This window comes from Candida dubliniensis, chromosome 5 (genome assembly GCF_000026945.1).
Source record: "Candida dubliniensis CD36 chromosome 5, complete sequence".
NCBI classification, from domain to species: domain Eukaryota; kingdom Fungi; phylum Ascomycota; class Pichiomycetes; order Serinales; family Debaryomycetaceae; genus Candida; species Candida dubliniensis.
The window spans coordinates 876,074-893,499 of record NC_012864.1 but is presented as its reverse complement, the minus strand read 5'-3'; the positions used below and the strand labels follow the sequence as shown (position 1 = coordinate 893,499).

Below are 17,426 nucleotides of genomic sequence, written 5' to 3'. Positions count from 1 at the left end.
AGCTATTTTTCAATGATCCAAGCTCGGAAAAGGTCGATAGATTGAATTCAAGGACTTATTGTCTACCAGAAACTATGGTCAAGAGCAATATATACATTACCAACTCTACAAGTGAGCTTATCTTAAATTGTTCGAAATTGATTACTAATTATCTCTAATGTTCTAAAATACACAACACTCAACACTATATTACATTTATTTATTGTTCATCAACGATAAATTTCTTAAATTCAGCATAAGCTTTATCCAAATCATCATTAACAATTATTTTATCATGAGCACCAGTTTGGGCATATTCCATTTCATCAGAAGCAGCAGCAATTCTTTTTTGTAAACTGTCTTCAGTTTCAGTTCCTCTACCTGTCAATCGACTTTTCAATTCTTCAATAGATGGAGGACTTATAAAAAGATATCTGGCATTCAAATCAGTCTTCTTAACTGATTTGACCCCTTGCATATCAATATCCAATAAACAAGTTCTACCTTGTTCAGCAACATCTTTCACAGCTTTAATTGTCGTACCATAATAATTACCAGAAAATTGGGCCCATTCAATAAATTTGTTTTCATCAATTAATTTTTTAAATTCTTCAACTGTACTAAAATTATAATCTTTCCCATCAACTTCACCAGGTCTTGGTTTTCTGGTGGTGTTGGAAACTGAAAATCCAAATCTATCAGGATATTCAGCAAATAATTTTTTCAATAAAGTTGATTTACCAGTACCTGAAGGACCGGAAATAACTATTGGTCTATTTGCAGATGATGACATGGCTCTATAATTTAATAAAAATGAATGTCTATGAATATGGAAAATATTTCTCCTAAGAATGTTGAACATATATATAGGTAAGTGTATATATATATAAATACTTCTTTGTTGATTTTAGTGAAAATTGACACGAAAAACTTTTTTTATTTTTTTTTTTTATAATGTTTTCTTTAATTTCTTTTTGTTTCTTTTGTGCCACAATGGGAAGAATATGAATGATGCCATACTAAACAAAACTAAACAAGATTCGTAGAGACGTTAGCTTAATTACACTAAATTAGCTAGGTTGTTGGTGGAAGTGTTGTTCCACGAGTTTACTAGAATAAGCCTCACACATTAATACTAAGAACTTAGAAATCATATTAAAAATAGTATTTTGCATCTTATTAAGTACACGTAGAGCTACTTTACTGGTGTTGGCTCTGTCTTCTTGGTGTGCATGGTGTGCTCCCCCATCATGGCGATTTGTTCGCAAACGGCGGTCAGAAGGTGTGTCTTTTTGTCCCTTTGTTTCCTACCAACAACTCTTTTAGAACGGTATTGCTAACAACTTGGTACAACAATCCAGTGAATAAACCAATAAACACAATGGGACCAAACCGTTATTTAATATTACAACAATTCCAATCTCATCTTTATTAGATGCAAGTCCAGTGAATGAAATTACGGATAATTCCGATTCAATTGATGAGATTGGATTGTTGCCTGACCACGTTCGTTATGAAATCTTATATTATTTCAATATAAAAGATGGCGAACCTACCCTTCGTGATGGCTATTCAAGAAAAAACAACGGCTATGTTGAGATTAACTTTCTCACTGGTGATCATTACGATCCTCTGTTGGATACTTATGTTGCTGAGACAAGCGGTTACAACAAAAGAACGAATGTGGGACTTTCTCGTACTCGTTTTAACAAACATAGAATTGGTTATCAATATAATAGGAGTGGTTTCGATGATATATCCAAATGCAAGACGATGGACACAGGGCCAATTACAATTAAAATGGCTGATCTTTTGCCCTCATTAACAGATATGCTGGAAACCCCCTCTAATGTATCTAGTTCCCTGTATCGGGAAACGCACAAGAGGAAGAGAGAAGAAGATACTTTGGAGAATAACTAAGGCAGAGTTGCTATTAAATTGCCACCAATAAGCACCTTGCCTATGCCATATCCAGATAACCATGAATTCGGCAAGATAATGAGTACCCTAATTGACTTACAAGAGCGTTCAAGGGCAATTGGGAAAGATCGTATTGATCTGTTCGTATTCCGGGAGAATTCAACACATAATATTGATCTTTCTGAAAAACAAAGAAGACTTAATTGATAAGTGTATTGTGTATTGTAAGTATTGCCACATTTTGGTTCAATAATAATTCACTCAATCGATATTACAATAAAACATTCTTTCGACAACTATATCTTTAGCATTAACTTAGTTTTACTGCGTAAATGATATTTCAAATAGTGCAATCTCATACTATTTCACGCATCATTCTTCTGTACTAAAATATTTGCTTGTAACTTTGCAACCAAAATTTACTATAAACTTCGGATATACAAATCTCTAAAATGGCTCATTTCGATAAAGTAATTTATATTGTTATAATTAGTAAATAGGCGTTTTTATTAATTGAACTACATTCAAGCTGGTCATTATATATCGCATCAACGTTTAGACCCCACAAAACCCATTTGAAAAATTACGCGGGACCAAAATAATCATTTCCAGGTATTCGTCAAATGTAAAAAAAAACTCGGATGACATCCACAAGATCGATATGATTCAAAAAGCTATCAATTAATTTAATGGTCTATAACTTACAGCTGTGATTTCTTATGGAATTGATTTTCGTTGTTATCCGTTGTGATATGTTCAGTTGAACTTCATAATGGAGTAGCAATCTATTTATTGTTAGATATTTCAAGATGAAGAACTGTTCGTGAATCTTTTAAGGAAAGCCCATAATTCGGGATGCGTGGGTGGATCAAGTTTTCAGAATCATAGCAATTATAACTTTTTAAACTTTTTTTTGTGAATCTGGAAGAAGCTTTTAGAAGTGTCTTTTTTAGTGGAAATGGTGTAAGGGTTCTTAATCCCTCACTGTAAGTTCTCCTCTCTTCAACAACATCATAAAAAAAAAAACACATAAGTCCGAGATATTTTAACACATTTAGTCAAACTTCTAAAAGCTTCTATCCAGAAAGTCCTTTGAATCACTCTGATTTACATAAAATTTTGTAAGGAAATGAAGTCTATAATCGTGGAGTTAAAAAAAAAATCTATAAATATGAAGAGAATTATTCTATGTTTTTGGATTTATTTTCTCTCATCACTAATCAATTGATAAATTCATTGAATTAACAAACTAACAACTAACAAAAACTTTACAAAAATGGGTAAACCAAAGGTATTAATGGCTCTTTATTCTGGTGGTAAACATGCCAAAGAAGAACCCAGATTATTAGGTACTGTTGAAAATGAATTGGGTATTCGTAAACTTGTTGAAGAACATGGATATGAATTGGTTACTACTGCTGATAAAGATCCTTTCCCAAGTTCCACTTTTGATAAAAACTTACCGGATGCGGAAATTATTATTACCACTCCATTTTTCCCAGCTTATGTCACCAAGGAAAGAATTGCCAAAGCTCCCAAATTGAAACTTTGTGTCACTGCTGGTGTTGGTTCCGACCATTATGATTTGAATGCTCTTAACGAAAGAGGTATTGCTGTTTTGGAAGTCACTGGGTCCAATGTTCAATCTGTTGCTGAACATGCAATTATGACTATGTTGATTTTACTTAGAAACTATGGTGAAGGTCACGCTCAAGCTACTCAAGGTACTTGGGATATTGCTGCTGTTGCCAAAGATGAATTTGATATGGAAGATAAAGTCTTTGCAACTATTGGTGCTGGTAGAATTGGTTACAGAATTTTGGAAAGATTAATTGCCTTTAACCCTAAGAAATTGTTGTATTATGATTATCAACCATTACCAGAAGAAGCAATTAACAAGTTGAATGCCGCTTCTAAGCTTTTCAATGGTGTTGATAACATTATTGAAAGAGTTGAAAACTTGGAAGATTTGGTTTCTCAAGCTGATGTTGTTACTCTTAATTGTCCATTGTATGAAAAATCTAAAGGTATGTTCAACAAGGAATTGATTTCCAAGATGAAAAAGGGATCTTATGTTATCAACACCGCAAGAGGTGCACTTACTGATCCTCAAGCCATTGCTGATGCGGTCAACTCTGGTCATATTGCTTATGGTGGTGATGTTTGGCCAGTTCAACCAGCTCCTAAAGATATGCCATGGAGAACTATGCATAATCCATATGGTAAAGATTATGGTAATGCTATGACAGTTCATGTTTCAGGTACTTCTTTAGATGCTCAAGCTAGATATGCTAATGGTGTCAAACAAATTTTGACTGAGTATTTCGATAAGACTTACAAGTACAGACCACAAGATGTTATTTGTATTGATGGTCATTATGCTACAAAGGCTTATGGTCAAAGAACCACAAAATGAACAACCTCAAAAATCTTTGTGTGTGTAAGTAGTTCTGCTATCCAACTCATAGTGTTATTCATTTGTATTTTTTTGCTTTTAAATAAATATTCATATATTATTCAACAACAGAATATGTGTAAGAACAACTCCCTCTGAATTTAGAGGAATCAGCAATACATGGTCAAGAAGTAAAAATTACCAGGCTACCAATCGTAATAATATCAACACAGTCGTGTATTGGCCACAATCAGATTAGTTGTGTAAGAGAATTAGTTTATACCGATTTCCATAGAGTAGAAAAAAAAAAAATTTTTTTCCCATAAATAAGGGTGGATTCGATTTCTTTTTAAACCCCTGATTACGAGAAGGTAGACAAGAATATCTCCATAACAGCATTATTACTATTACGAACATTATCAACATCATGTCTTCTGGTACTATAGCACAATTAAATTCAGCATTGGTGACAATGTATTCCAATGTTCCCCAACAGGAAAAAATGACGGCGACCCATTATTTGGAAGAATTCCAAAAGTCACAACAAGCATGGGATATAGTTCATCAAATCTTAAATAATGATGATGACAATGCAAATATTCAATTGAAAGTATTTGCTGCCCAAACATTACGATCGAAAATCATTTATGATCTATCAGCACAGTTTCCCGAATCGAATTTTGAAAATTTGAAAAACTCATTATTGGATATATTAGGTAAATACACTGCCCCAAATCAAAAATTGATCCGTACCCAATTATCCATTGCATTATCTCATTTTGCATTACAATATTTATCTTGGAGAAATGCACTTTCAGAAATTATTAATAAATTGTCGTCACTGGAAACTTTATTACCTGTTTTACTAGAGTTTTTAAAGATCTTACCTGAAGAATTATCAGACGTGAAAAAGACCAATTTAACTGATTCCGAATTTAATCAAAGAACTCAAGAATTGATTTCTGATAATGTTGAACAAGTTATGATGATTTTGAAAAATTTGACAGAATCAAATACCAGTAACAATGCATCTTTAAATTCCTCCATTTTAGATTGTCTAAATGGTTGGATTAAAGAATGTGCTGTGGAACAAGTTTTGCAAGTAAACTCTTTGGTTTCTTTAGTATTTCAAAGTTTATCCAATGATCAAACATTTGAAAAGGCTATTGAATGTTTAGTCACCATCATTCGTGAGACTAGAGATATCGATAATTATGAAATCATTGATGCCTTGTATCAGCAGGTTTTACAATTAAACAAATATATGCATGAAAATACGCCCGAAAAATTGGAGGATCCAGATTATATGGATGGTTTAACTAGATTATACGTTGAGTGTGGTGAGTCATGGCACGTCTTGATTGGCAAGAACCCGGCCCATTTTAAGCCTTTAGTATTGATTATCTTAGAATGCACAAAATACGAGGAAGATTTGGATATTGTCAAATATACTTTCCAATTTTGGTATCAATTGAAACAATTGATCACATTGCCTAAATTCCAAGAGTCCAAAGTTGAATTCAGTGATATTTATTTACAATTAATCACGGTGATCATTAAACATTTGACGTATCCAATAAGCAGTAATGATAATGATTTGTTTAACGGTGACAAAGAACAAGAAGATAAATTCAAAGAGTTTAGATACGAAATGGGTGATGTGTTGAAAGATTGTTGTGCAGTTGCTGGAGCCACCAAGGCATTACAAGTACCATTTGAACAAATTCAAAATATAATTTCCAATTCTCAGGGGCAATGGCAATATTTGGAAGCACCTTTATTTTCAATGAGAACCATGGCCAAAGAAGTTCCATTGAAAGAAAAAACCATTTTGCCTACAATTATGTCTTATTTGGTTCAATTGCCAGAACATCCAAAAATTAGATATGCGGCTACTTTAGTTTTAGGCAGATACACTGAATGGACATCCAAGCATCCTGAATTTTTGGAACCACAATTGAATTACATTACCAAAGGGTTTGAAGTGGCTGATAAGAATAACGATATTATTATGGCCACATCTCATGCATTGATGTATTTCTGCCAAGATTGTTCTGCATTGCTTGTCAATTATTTGGAGCAATTATACATGTTGTACGGACAAGTGAAAGATCAAATGGATTTGGAATCAAATTATGAATTAGCTGATGGTTTAGCTCATGTTATTGCTAAAGTTCCTGAAGCGAACTTGTACAAGACCACAGAGATGTTCATTGAACCAACAATGAATTATTTGACTAAGGTTTTGACAGAGACTGCAACTGATGAAATAAACAAATTGATTGCTGATCAGATTGAAGTTATCAGTATATTTATTGAAGTTTTAAAATGTCCTGATTCTGATTGGGAAAAGCCAAAGTATCCAGTTGCTGATTTATTTGTTGATAAAATTTGGCCATTGACCACTCAGATTTTAAGCAAATTTGGATCTTCTGTTATTGTTAGTGAAAGATGTATGAAATTGTTGAAAAATGCCATTAAATCTTTTGGGTTATTCTTGAGTGGTATTTTACCAGATTTAGCTAATCTTTTGCATCAAGGATTACAATCTACTCAATTTGGGTGTTACATTTGGGTCACCGGGGTTTTGATTAGAGAGTTTGGTGATGAGTATTCCACAGAAGCCATTAAAAATGCCGTATATGAATTTGGATTACAACAGTCTTTGACTGTGTTTGATTTATTATTTTCCAAAAATGAACAACAATTGAAACAAATTCCCGATGTCATTGAAGACTTTTTCCATATGATCAATGATTTATTAATGTTTTATCCATTCCAATTGATTCCAAAGTTTGATATTTTAAAGAATATTTTCAAAGTTGTCGACTTGACATTATCGTATGTTAATGAATTTGAACCAATAATATCATGTATTCATTTTATGATAGATTTGATTTCTTGGGGGTTACCACATCCACCAATTTCATTATTTGATATGGGTGACACAACATCTTTGAGGGAGGCTGTACAACAGTTTTTATTGATTGACAATCAAGGAGGAGAATTATTGCGTGTTACTTTGAATGGTATTCTTTTCAAGTTCCACAATGATATTCAACAGGATGCCAATGATTTGATATTGAAAATATTAATTGTGGTTCCTAATAACGATATTGCCTTAGGTTGGCTTAAACAAGTGGTTGAGGCTTTACCGAATGTCAATGAAAAGGAAACTGGTAGATTATTAAATACAGTGAAAGTGGCCTTACCTAATAAAGACAACAGAAGAGTTAGATCAGCATTGAGAGATTTTATAAATTGGTATTCAAGAAGAAATGTAACTCCTAGATCAGAATTTTGAAATGAGAAGCTGAGTCCCAAAATGAACAACGTCAAATTTTATAGATACTACATATCCTGCATTGAAGTTAATATATGAATTTTGTATATAAATATGGACAAGCTAGGGTTTTATAGGTTCATCAAATGTTGTCGGTGGTATTGGGGTGTGAGTGGGCAATTTTCAATAAACGCAAAACCCCACTATGCAGGAAAATTAAATCCATCGGGTCAACAATTTCGAGTATGCACCAAGTAACCTCAAACTTGGATGTACGACTGTTTAAGTTCAGATTGGACTATAATATTTGATGATAATATTCGTTATCAACTAAAAGAAGTAGCAAAGGTATTTGGTTTTGAAAGGTAATTCTTGTGTTTATTAAAATTAGTACATATAGGTTTCTATGAAAATTTAAAAGTTACATTATAAAAATTTTCTGATAACTTGGATGGACTTTGAAGTTGGAAATTAATTAATAATTATCTTGAATGAATTAAAATATAAAGGAGAGAAAAAAGCATATCACAACAAGTGTAGCCTGGATAAGTTGAAATGTATTTCAACTTATGATTTGATATGGTAAAAATAAACCAAAAAAGAATTGAAAAAAGGACAATCTTCTGTTAGTTTGTTTTCGGATAGTTTTAGATTTGAATGCTGAAAGTATAGGAACAATTTGAAATTAACTTGTCAATTTTAGAATGAACACACAAACGACAACACAGTAATACTCGACAATATTATTCCGTATTTGATTTTTTTCAAATCAATGGAATTTCCTGAATTGGAATTAACACTGGCTGAAGCATTTGACGAACCGGAACTTTTAGATGAAGATGATGCTGAAGAGAGTGTCAATGCTTTTACATCGGAGCTAGCTGTGAATGAGCCTATGGCATTTGTTAATTGGGAAGATACACTTGCATATACTAATTGAGAAGTTACCGATGCAGATATTGTTTGGACAGAATCACTAGCAATAGTAGCTTGACTGTTTTTTTCAGCACGAATACCAGTGGCAAGTTGTAAATCAGTTAAAGAAGGTGTGACAGTGGCGGTTGTGCTAGCTGTTGCATCTAAAACTAATTCAGATGGTAAGGCAGACGATGAACTGGACATTGTTGTTGTTTTTATGTATAGATGTATATGTTTTTTTGTAAGTGGATGAGGGATTAATGAAATCTTAGTGTGTATACCAAGTAGATACGTTGATAATAAAAGAAAGCTTTCTCAAATAAATGTAAATAGGTTTAAATAAATATTTTACATGGTATTTTCAGAATTGAGAGAATTTTAGTTACTTTTATATGAAAAGCTCAACAAAATGGTAAGAAATACAATTTTTTTTTGAAACGACGATTATTTTGTGTTTCCCCTGAAAGTAATTGTTGTTAGTGGAATGTTAAGAAAATAGTTACAAAAACAATAATAATAACAACAACAACAATATGAGATGGAGGGTGTGTGTGTGTCGTGGTACCTTTTTTTTTGTGTCTTGATGTACCTTGAGGGGGAAACACAATATAGTTGAAACATGACAAGTGAAAAAAATATAACAAACTATAACACTAAACTAGAATTGACCAAATAATTTTGTCAATACATATTTTCAAATTCAGTAAATAAAGAACAAATATTAGTCTTCAAAGTTATTATTATACCAACAATTTTCAGGTACTCAAAAAAAATATACAATTGTTTAACTTTTTATAATATTTGTTTCCAAGGTTAAACATTCTTTTTCGTCATTGAATAATCGTCTTTATTCTGTTGTATTATTGTCTCACAACCTACCTACTAGTCTCAACCAAGAATTCAGATTACTGAATCTGATTAATGTAAATCTTTCAAGAATCTGTTCTACTAAAATAATGTATTCGTAAAAAACATTTCCGCTACTATTTCTAAGTTGTTAATGAAAAGAGTCAATTAGTTGGTGATTCAACATTCTCTCATAGTAACGTGAAGAACCCACCTGTTCATGATTACAACTCTTCATTTGTCAATTTTTAACGAAATACACTACAGGGAGGGGGGGGGGGTGAACAGACGGGACCTCAAGGTAACAACTAACGCGATAAATAATATGAAACACTGGAAAATGTTAAATAACAATACAAATCACGAGTTCTAATTCTTTTTTTTTGTTTTCTTCATTTTGAACAAGAGACAAGGAAAGCAATGTATGTAAAAAGTATTTTAATGAATTGCTTGATCAATCAATCTTCTTCCCCTTTGTCTGTCATTGTTTCTCCATTTTGATGTTTTGTATCCATTTGTGTGGTGGACAGAATTGTTTAGCCCAAAAAAAAAAAAAAAAATTTAGTTGAAACTTAAAAATGAAAAACAAAAACAAAACACAAACCTAAAAGAGAATTGAATATTTAAGTCGTGTTCAAATGGTTAGTATTTGATGATGACATCATCAATTAATACCGTCAAACAACAACAACAACAAACTAGTTTGGTGTTAAATCACATTTCTTTTTTATTGTATTTGCAAATCTCAAAACTATTCAATTTAGGTTACAACTGTATTATACTTCTTATTCCCACTAAATTAATGATGTAAAGGGTATGACTGCTATTCTTTTTTTTTTGGTGGTACCATATTGTCTTGGTTTCTACAACATACATTTATATTCGTTTCTCAATGTTACATGGTAAATGACAGTTACCGCGTTTCCTAGGTGATCATCAATTCGATCCTGATCGTGTAACTTCTGGAGTCGTCAAAAAAAGTTCTGGAAATGTAGCATGTCGCCCAAGGAACAAAGAAAAGCGTCCTCATATATTCTGTGGTGTGTGCTGTGAAAATTCCACAAAATCAGTTGTATGAGGAACCGATCATTTCGTGTAAATTTTAATACACGAAGAAGAACATAGCGCAAGTTTAGCTGTAAGGAGAATTCTATTTTCCCGAGCTATGGTGTATAGAACATTATTACCGTGAAAATTATAGGTCTTGTTTCATTTTGAAGATGTACCTGAATAGTTAATAAAGTTTCCCCGGTATACCTTTGTTTTGGTTTCCCTTTCTATTTGACGCGAAATTTTGTTACAATCTCGTTTGTGTTCTGGTGTGAATACTTTTAAAACTTGAAACAGACAACTTTAAACTCTTATCAAGGTGGTTCTAGTTTATACTTTTTGTTCTTCTACTGCTTCCTACTTGCTGAAAGAACTATAGGATTGTTGCTAATATCTCAAGTAACGATACGAGATTTATAACTAGTGTGTCTAGACTCCGTTTTCGGGGGTAAACGAGTTGAATTGTTTAAAAATCAAAACTTTAGAAACGTATATTCATGATGATTGATTGTCTGCATCGTGTGTTGTTTGTGTGTATCCTCACGTGACATTTCACATCAAACAATTGGCCGTGAAGGGCTTACTGTTAGTTGAAAACTACTGGGGACTCAATATTTGCAATGGCTTTAGTTGATGGTTGTGTTTGATGAGATCTCCAAATAGTTGTAAGACTACTTGTTTGCATCAGATGCATGTTAATCATATACGAGTTTCCAAATCTGTTTGTCACTATCCGAGATGTTGATGATCCCCACGATAGAGTTTTCGATTTAATTGCAATTCTATCCTTTGGTGTACAGTCCAAATATCAAGCGTACAGGTCATTTAATACAACTTCTGTTTGGTTAGCATATAACTTTTTGCTCAGTGTTCTTTTACGTATCATTCTGAACGGTTTTTGGTGTGATAAATATTTGTCTTAAAAAGCTCTACTAAAAACTACCGAAATTCTAAATGCGCTAAAGATACCATTTTTGGTTATCAAACTGTTTGATAATCCGCTAAAAAAAACGACGAACAATTTGATAAACGAAATCGTAAAATCCACCCAATTACAATTCCATCGAGGTATGCCTCTTCAAAATAAATCACTAATACCAAACATACATACCAAACCACAAATACCACAATCTTCCAAGAACAAGACATTTAAAATAGTGTTGGGATCTAAAGTACGAAGCAAAACTGGTTGTCTTAATTGTCGGAAACGCAAGTACGTATATATCAAACCAAACTGAATTAATCAAACCAATCTATTGACTAACTAACATTCGTTCAATAAAAGAAAAAAATGTCCTGAAGATGGTAAGCAATGTTTGTCTTGTAAAACTAGAGGACAAGACTGTAATTGACCTCAGGGCTCTCCCAAGATTAAGAGCACCACTCATCAAACAAAAGCACACCGTTCAAAGACTAACTTACATGTAATAACAAGTTCAACTAGAGCAAAAGACACCAAAGACGACGACACGCAAGAAGCGATGGATGATATTGGTCATTTAAACGCAAATGTCATAGTTCCTTCTCATCAATAATAAAAATAATAATTTATAGATTTATCTACTATTCAATGTTTCTACAAATGTACATTAGAAAGGGTTTGTTTTGCTTCTTTAGTTATTAAATCTCCATGGACCATAATGATGGTGGTATAATCCCACGAGTTGATCAATTCCATTACTTTTTTAGTCTTTTCTGGTGTTTGTCTGGTTTTTTGTAATCTATTCATAAGAAACTTACCAACGATACTGTTTGGTTGAAGATATCTTGATAAGAATGACCAGCCTCCATGGGGATTGAAACCTTCAGGAAACCCTAATTCTGGGGAATATTGTTCCAATACATATTCACCAGTGGTTGTTCCATGAATTCCCAAATTCATAATCATATCTGCCAACAAAAGGAGTTTATCATTTTTTTCATAAATCACTAATTCTCTATTTTTATGAGCATTATTATAAATTAATTCAAAATTATCAACAATGGATTTATTGGAAATTCCTAAATTCCCCCATCCTGCAGTACCCTTGATGATCTTTAATGCATTATCTTCAGTTAATGGAATGCTGATTTCACATCTTGAAGTATTTTCTGGTCCAATTAATTTGACAGTTGGATAAATTTCTTTATATTTTTCAGCACATAAATTATGTTCAATATTGATCACAAAAATATACTTTACGGTATATTCTTTAGTAGTTAATTGGGCAATGGCATTTTCCAAAATTTCTTTATCATAAGGCAAGGGTGACCAAATAATGATATCTCCATGATAATGGAAAATTACCATTCTTGCACCAACGTTCAATTTGTTCAAAATTGAAAACGGAGAAGATACAGTTAAAACATTTGCTGAGATCTTTTTAGTGACCACTTTCAATGGTGATGGATAACCCATGATTGGTAAAGTCGATTGTAAAGAAGAAGAAGAAAAAGCGAGATTCAAACGAAATGTCAAGAAATTAGTATAAGATTTTCGTGTGAAATTCTGGTCATCATCATCATCACTACTGAAATTAGTTCACCCGTATTTACTATTTACGGAATAATACTTCTTTTTCCGCATTTGTCGGTTTATAAGCAGCACATGTTATTGCAAAATTTTATATCAAGTCATAAAAACAACAAAACAAAAGTTGTTAAGCAATAGTCATTCCATCCACGTGTGGTCGTTAAATTGTAGTTTCTTCAGTATTTGTGAAACCAGATGGTTTGATTTTAAAGGGAAGACTGTAAACCAGTTAAACCCAGGAATAGAGAAAAATTACGAACCAAGAAAGATCACGATAATTCAAAATCAAGGATTAGACATTAAATATAAGCTATCCAATTACACTTAACTAGAAACCAAAACAGTTAAGGGCTTCAATTTATCTCTTTTTGCCTAATTCCTTGATCAAAACTATACCAAATCCGTAACATGAAAACAACAAACTAAACAAGGGAGGTGGAAAATAATTTCTTCCAGGCATCTTTTCCATCTTTTTCAATTACATTTCCATGAATCATAACCAACTTGTCAAAATCCCAATTATAAACTGATTGGATTGCCTGCCTACCTTGTTCAGTTTTAGTCCCAGCAGCATAATTGGCAAGGTAACGACATACAGCAGAATCTGGTTGCAAATATCTTGTCAAGAATGAAAACCATCCATGCGGATTATAACCTTTGGCGTAACCCAATTCTGGGGAATACTGTTCCAAAATAACATTACCAGAAGTTGTACCTGGAACACCTAAATTATAAACAGAATCACCAACATATAATGTTTTTGTTGTTGTATCAAACAATTCAAGGTCATGAATCACATGATTCCCCAATCCAATCAATTCCAAGTTTTGCATAAATGGATCAGAAACGTTTAACTCCTCTTGCCACATTGATCCTTTAATGACTTTGTTATAGATTTGTGGAGTAACAATATAATCAGCTTTACAATTGTTTTTCAACTTGCAGTTTTCTCCGGCAATGATTTTACTACCGAATTTTTCTTTGTAGACATGAGCCCATAAATTATGTTCATCATTAGCAGCAATAACATACTTGACTTCATACTGTGGATTCTCTTGATTCTCAAACAAAATTTTGATTGCCTTATCGAATACTTCTTGATCATACTTAATTGGAGAATAAATTACAATGTTACCATCAAAATTAATCAAACTCATTCTTGAACCAAAATTAAGAATACGGAATACAGTATAGGGGGTACTAATTGTGACAGCATTGTCATTTATTTTTCTAATTGAAGCTTTTGATAATGATTCGTTACTCATTGTTGATTAAGAAGAATATATAATTACAAATTAATTTCTTTCATTTAATTATATTTTGGAGTTATTCTTAAGGACAACTCATAATTATATTGCTTCCATTCAAAAAAAGAACAGCAAGTTAAGGATTGTGACTTCGTGTAAAAGTGGAAATATTATATCTACATGAAACAACTGAGAATTCTCGTAAGGATCATATTAAAGTGGGAGTGTAGAAGAATTATACCAGTACGGGGTCTAAGTTTGAATAATAATATTGAAAAAAAAGAAAAAGAAAAACGAGTCAAGCATGAATCCACTGATTCAAGGGTGTAAATCATGTGCCTCAATAATAATTCAATTTGCAAATTTTTTAAGGAGTACTTTCACAAAATGTACACCAATATATTTTTTATTTCAATCTAAACAAGTACAAGTTTTTATCATACAAATAAAGTTTTGCAAATAGGTTGCAGAAAACTTTCTCCGCAAACTAAATATGGTCTATTGCAAGCACTTTTAATATTTCGCTTATCCTATACAGATTTGAAAGAAGGAAAGAAAGAAAGAAAATGGGGGATTATTACCTGCAACGGCGGACAAATTAATGTTGCACTGATTTTTTGATGTTACATTTTCCCATACAAAAATGACCAGGAGCCCTTTGAGAATCAAAACTATTTACTTAGCTTGTTTACTCAAAAACAAATCAAAAATCTTCCCCCACACAAACCAATTATTCATAATATAAATAAACCATAATAGCTCCTTTCTTTAATATCAAGACTTTCTCATGGTTATTATATAGCAGAATAGATCCAACAAACAACATGCCAGCAAAACTTTCAAATAAATATCACGATGAAATTGAACAAAACGGCTTCACTGTCGTCAGAAATTTTCTTCTGCCTCAGGAAATTGAAAAATACACTAAAGCATCTGAAGCTTTAGTTCAGTATGCTCGTGATGGAAATTGGCCCCATGTTAGAACTAGAGGCAAACAATTCCCACCTTGGCCCAAGAATTTTAGTCCCGACATTTGGGGTGTGTCAGGGTTATTACACCCTGATTTGGGTGAGTTATCAAAACCATTCCATGATTTATATTCCGATGAAAAATTGTTAGATGTTGTCTGTGATATATTGTTAATCGAGAAAACGGATTTATCCATGGAGTTATTAAATATGTTAATCAATCCATTAACTGATTTTGAATTAGATTGGCATAGGGATACCATTAAACCGGAAGTAACTGTGGAAGAAGAAGCTCAAGACCTTTTAAAATTTCCATATGCCGGGGCACAATTCAATTTGGCATTGACTGAAGATGATTGTTTAATTGCTATTCCTGGTTCCCATAATCGAGTTAGAACTACGGAGGAAAGAGAAAAGACAATTGACCCAAATAGACGCAAAGAATTTATAACTGGAGAAATCAGAGTAGAATTACATCCTGGTGATCTTGTATTCTACAACAACAATATTTTGCACCGTGCTGCTTATTCGTCAAAGAACAAAAGATTAACATTGCATGGATCTTATGGTAACGTTAATCAAGGTAGATCAAGAGCTAAAGGAATTTTACAGCATGGAGTCGCCGAATGGTTGCCAAGATTACAAACTGATAATGCCAACTTGAAAATGTTACAAGAAAAGCTTTTAAAATTGGCTAAAGAGTTTGAAGGAGTTGAGTTGGGTTATGCTTTGGATGGTTAAGTTTTGCCATTTTTTCCAATTGTATTCTTTATACAGAATTATATTCTGAATTTATCTAAACATTCTGTTTTCTCTAGTTACGTAATGCAATAACGATGTCCACTTTTTCAACATTTAGCTCTTATTCTCTGTTTTTTCTATAATACAATGAAGGTCCTAAGCTCTTCCTGATTATTGTGTTGTTGGTACGTTTCCCTGATCTTGTTGTCATGTTTGTCGGCGGTCTAGCCAGAGATGAGCTGAACATGTAAATATGAAAAAAAAAAAAAAAAAAAAAAATGCTGCTCAAAAAAATTGGTTCTGATTTAACCTCTCTCTTGTCATTTAACACTCACAAAACAAACAATGTTGTATCTCATTGGGTTAGGATTGTCGTACGAAACAGACATCACAGTCAGGGGATTGGAGACGGTCAAGAAATGTAAGAGGGTGTATCTCGAGGCATACACGTCAATCTTGATGGCAGCCAACCAGGAGTCATTGGAAAAGTTCTACGGGAGAGAAATCATATTGGCTGACCGTGAGCTAGTGGAGACGGGGTCGGACGACATTTTGAAAGATGCTGACAAGGAAGATGTGGCATTTTTGGTTGTGGGAGACCCATTTGGGGCCACCACCCACACAGACTTGGTGATTCGTGCACGCGAGTTGGGAATCAAAGTGGAGAGCATCCACAATGCGTCGGTGATGAATGCCGTGGGAGCATGTGGGTTGCAGTTGTACCAGTTTGGACAGACGGTGTCGTTGGTGTTTTTCACAGACACGTGGAAGCCAGACTCGTTTTATGGGAAGATCATGGAGAACAGAAAGATCGGGTTGCACACCTTGTTGTTGCTTGACATAAAGGTGAAGGAGCAGAGCATCGAGAACATGGCGAGGGGCCGGTTGATCTACGAACCACCTAGATACATGGACATTGCCACTGCGGCACAGCAATTGTTGGAGATTGAGTCGATGAGACAGGAACAAGCATACACACCCAACACACCGTGTGTGGCCATTTCGCGATTAGGGTCGCCAACACAGACGTTTAAAGCCGGTACCTTACAGGAGTTGAGTGAATATGAGTCTGGTGAGCCGTTGCACTCGTTAGTGATGCTTGGGAGACAGGTGCACGAGTTGGAGTTGGAGTACTTGTACCAGTTTGTTGATGACAAGGAGAAGTTCAAGAAGGTTGTTGAAGAGGATCAGGAGTATTTTAAGCCAGCTCCGTATGTCCCACCTGAAGATGTGGATTGCGAGTAGAGTTGGTGGAAAGGCGGTGCAAATAAAGCTATAGAGGGTGAATAAATATTTGTAATTGAAGCCAATTTTTGAAACAAGATCGATTCAACTTATTGTACTGAGCTATTTACTGCATGCTTATAAGGAATCTTTCTGGATGAACCAAATTAATAAAGGTAGTACATGTTCACCTGATCAAGTTTGTTGTCAAAAAAAGAAGCATTCTATTTGGTTCTTTAAGTCGTTGTACGATCGGTATTCCTAAAAATGATTAGATAATATCATTATGCATCATATCACTAGACAAGCTCTAATGATAGACTCGCAGAATTACATTATGCTT

At 33.4% G+C, this 17,426-nt stretch overlaps 9 protein-coding genes across 9 annotated transcripts; 5 read left to right on the top strand and 4 right to left on the bottom strand. All coding sequences in view use genetic code 12, as the record gives it.

The window, feature by feature from the left end:
- Positions 1–199: 199 nt before the first annotated feature.
- CD36_53520 (guanylate kinase, putative) lies at positions 200–772 on the bottom strand (the record flags this gene model as incomplete). Its single annotated transcript, XM_002420602.1, has 1 exon — positions 200–772. The coding sequence occupies one exon, from the start codon at positions 770–772 to the stop codon at positions 200–202; it is 573 nt and encodes a 190-aa protein (XP_002420647.1).
- A 620-nt stretch (positions 773–1,392) lies between these two features.
- On the top strand, positions 1,393–1,899 carry CD36_53510 (conserved hypothetical protein; the record flags this gene model as incomplete). Its single annotated transcript, XM_002420601.1, has 1 exon — positions 1,393–1,899. A coding segment is annotated over one exon (507 nt), but the record flags the coding sequence as incomplete, so codon positions are not given.
- A 1,276-nt stretch (positions 1,900–3,175) lies between these two features.
- Positions 3,176–4,315, top strand: CD36_53500 (NAD(+)-dependent formate dehydrogenase, putative; the record flags this gene model as incomplete). Its single annotated transcript, XM_002420600.1, has 1 exon — positions 3,176–4,315. One exon carries the CDS (start codon positions 3,176–3,178, stop codon positions 4,313–4,315), a length of 1,140 nt encoding a protein of 379 aa, XP_002420645.1.
- A 406-nt stretch (positions 4,316–4,721) lies between these two features.
- Positions 4,722–7,598, top strand: CD36_53490 (mRNA transport regulator, putative; the record flags this gene model as incomplete). The annotated part of the gene is made up of 1 exon (XM_002420599.1): positions 4,722–7,598. The coding sequence occupies one exon, from the start codon at positions 4,722–4,724 to the stop codon at positions 7,596–7,598; it is 2,877 nt and encodes a 958-aa protein (XP_002420644.1).
- A 678-nt stretch (positions 7,599–8,276) lies between these two features.
- CD36_53480 (conserved hypothetical protein) lies at positions 8,277–8,699 on the bottom strand (the record flags this gene model as incomplete). The annotated part of the gene is made up of 1 exon (XM_002420598.1): positions 8,277–8,699. One exon carries the CDS (start codon positions 8,697–8,699, stop codon positions 8,277–8,279), a length of 423 nt encoding a protein of 140 aa, XP_002420643.1.
- Positions 8,700–11,967: 3,268 nt separating this feature from the next.
- CD36_53470 (conserved hypothetical protein) lies at positions 11,968–12,789 on the bottom strand (the record flags this gene model as incomplete). The annotated part of the gene is made up of 1 exon (XM_002420597.1): positions 11,968–12,789. The coding sequence occupies one exon, from the start codon at positions 12,787–12,789 to the stop codon at positions 11,968–11,970; it is 822 nt and encodes a 273-aa protein (XP_002420642.1).
- A 536-nt stretch (positions 12,790–13,325) lies between these two features.
- CD36_53460 (conserved hypothetical protein) lies at positions 13,326–14,168 on the bottom strand (the record flags this gene model as incomplete). The annotated part of the gene is made up of 1 exon (XM_002420596.1): positions 13,326–14,168. One exon carries the CDS (start codon positions 14,166–14,168, stop codon positions 13,326–13,328), a length of 843 nt encoding a protein of 280 aa, XP_002420641.1.
- An 806-nt stretch (positions 14,169–14,974) lies between these two features.
- CD36_53450 (phytanoyl-CoA dioxygenase family protein, putative) lies at positions 14,975–15,859 on the top strand (the record flags this gene model as incomplete). Its single annotated transcript, XM_002420595.1, has 1 exon — positions 14,975–15,859. The coding sequence occupies one exon, from the start codon at positions 14,975–14,977 to the stop codon at positions 15,857–15,859; it is 885 nt and encodes a 294-aa protein (XP_002420640.1).
- Positions 15,860–16,204: 345 nt separating this feature from the next.
- On the top strand, positions 16,205–17,104 carry CD36_53440 (diphthamide biosynthesis methyltransferase, putative; the record flags this gene model as incomplete). The annotated part of the gene is made up of 1 exon (XM_002420594.1): positions 16,205–17,104. The coding sequence occupies one exon, from the start codon at positions 16,205–16,207 to the stop codon at positions 17,102–17,104; it is 900 nt and encodes a 299-aa protein (XP_002420639.1).
- Positions 17,105–17,426: the final 322 nt, after the last annotated feature.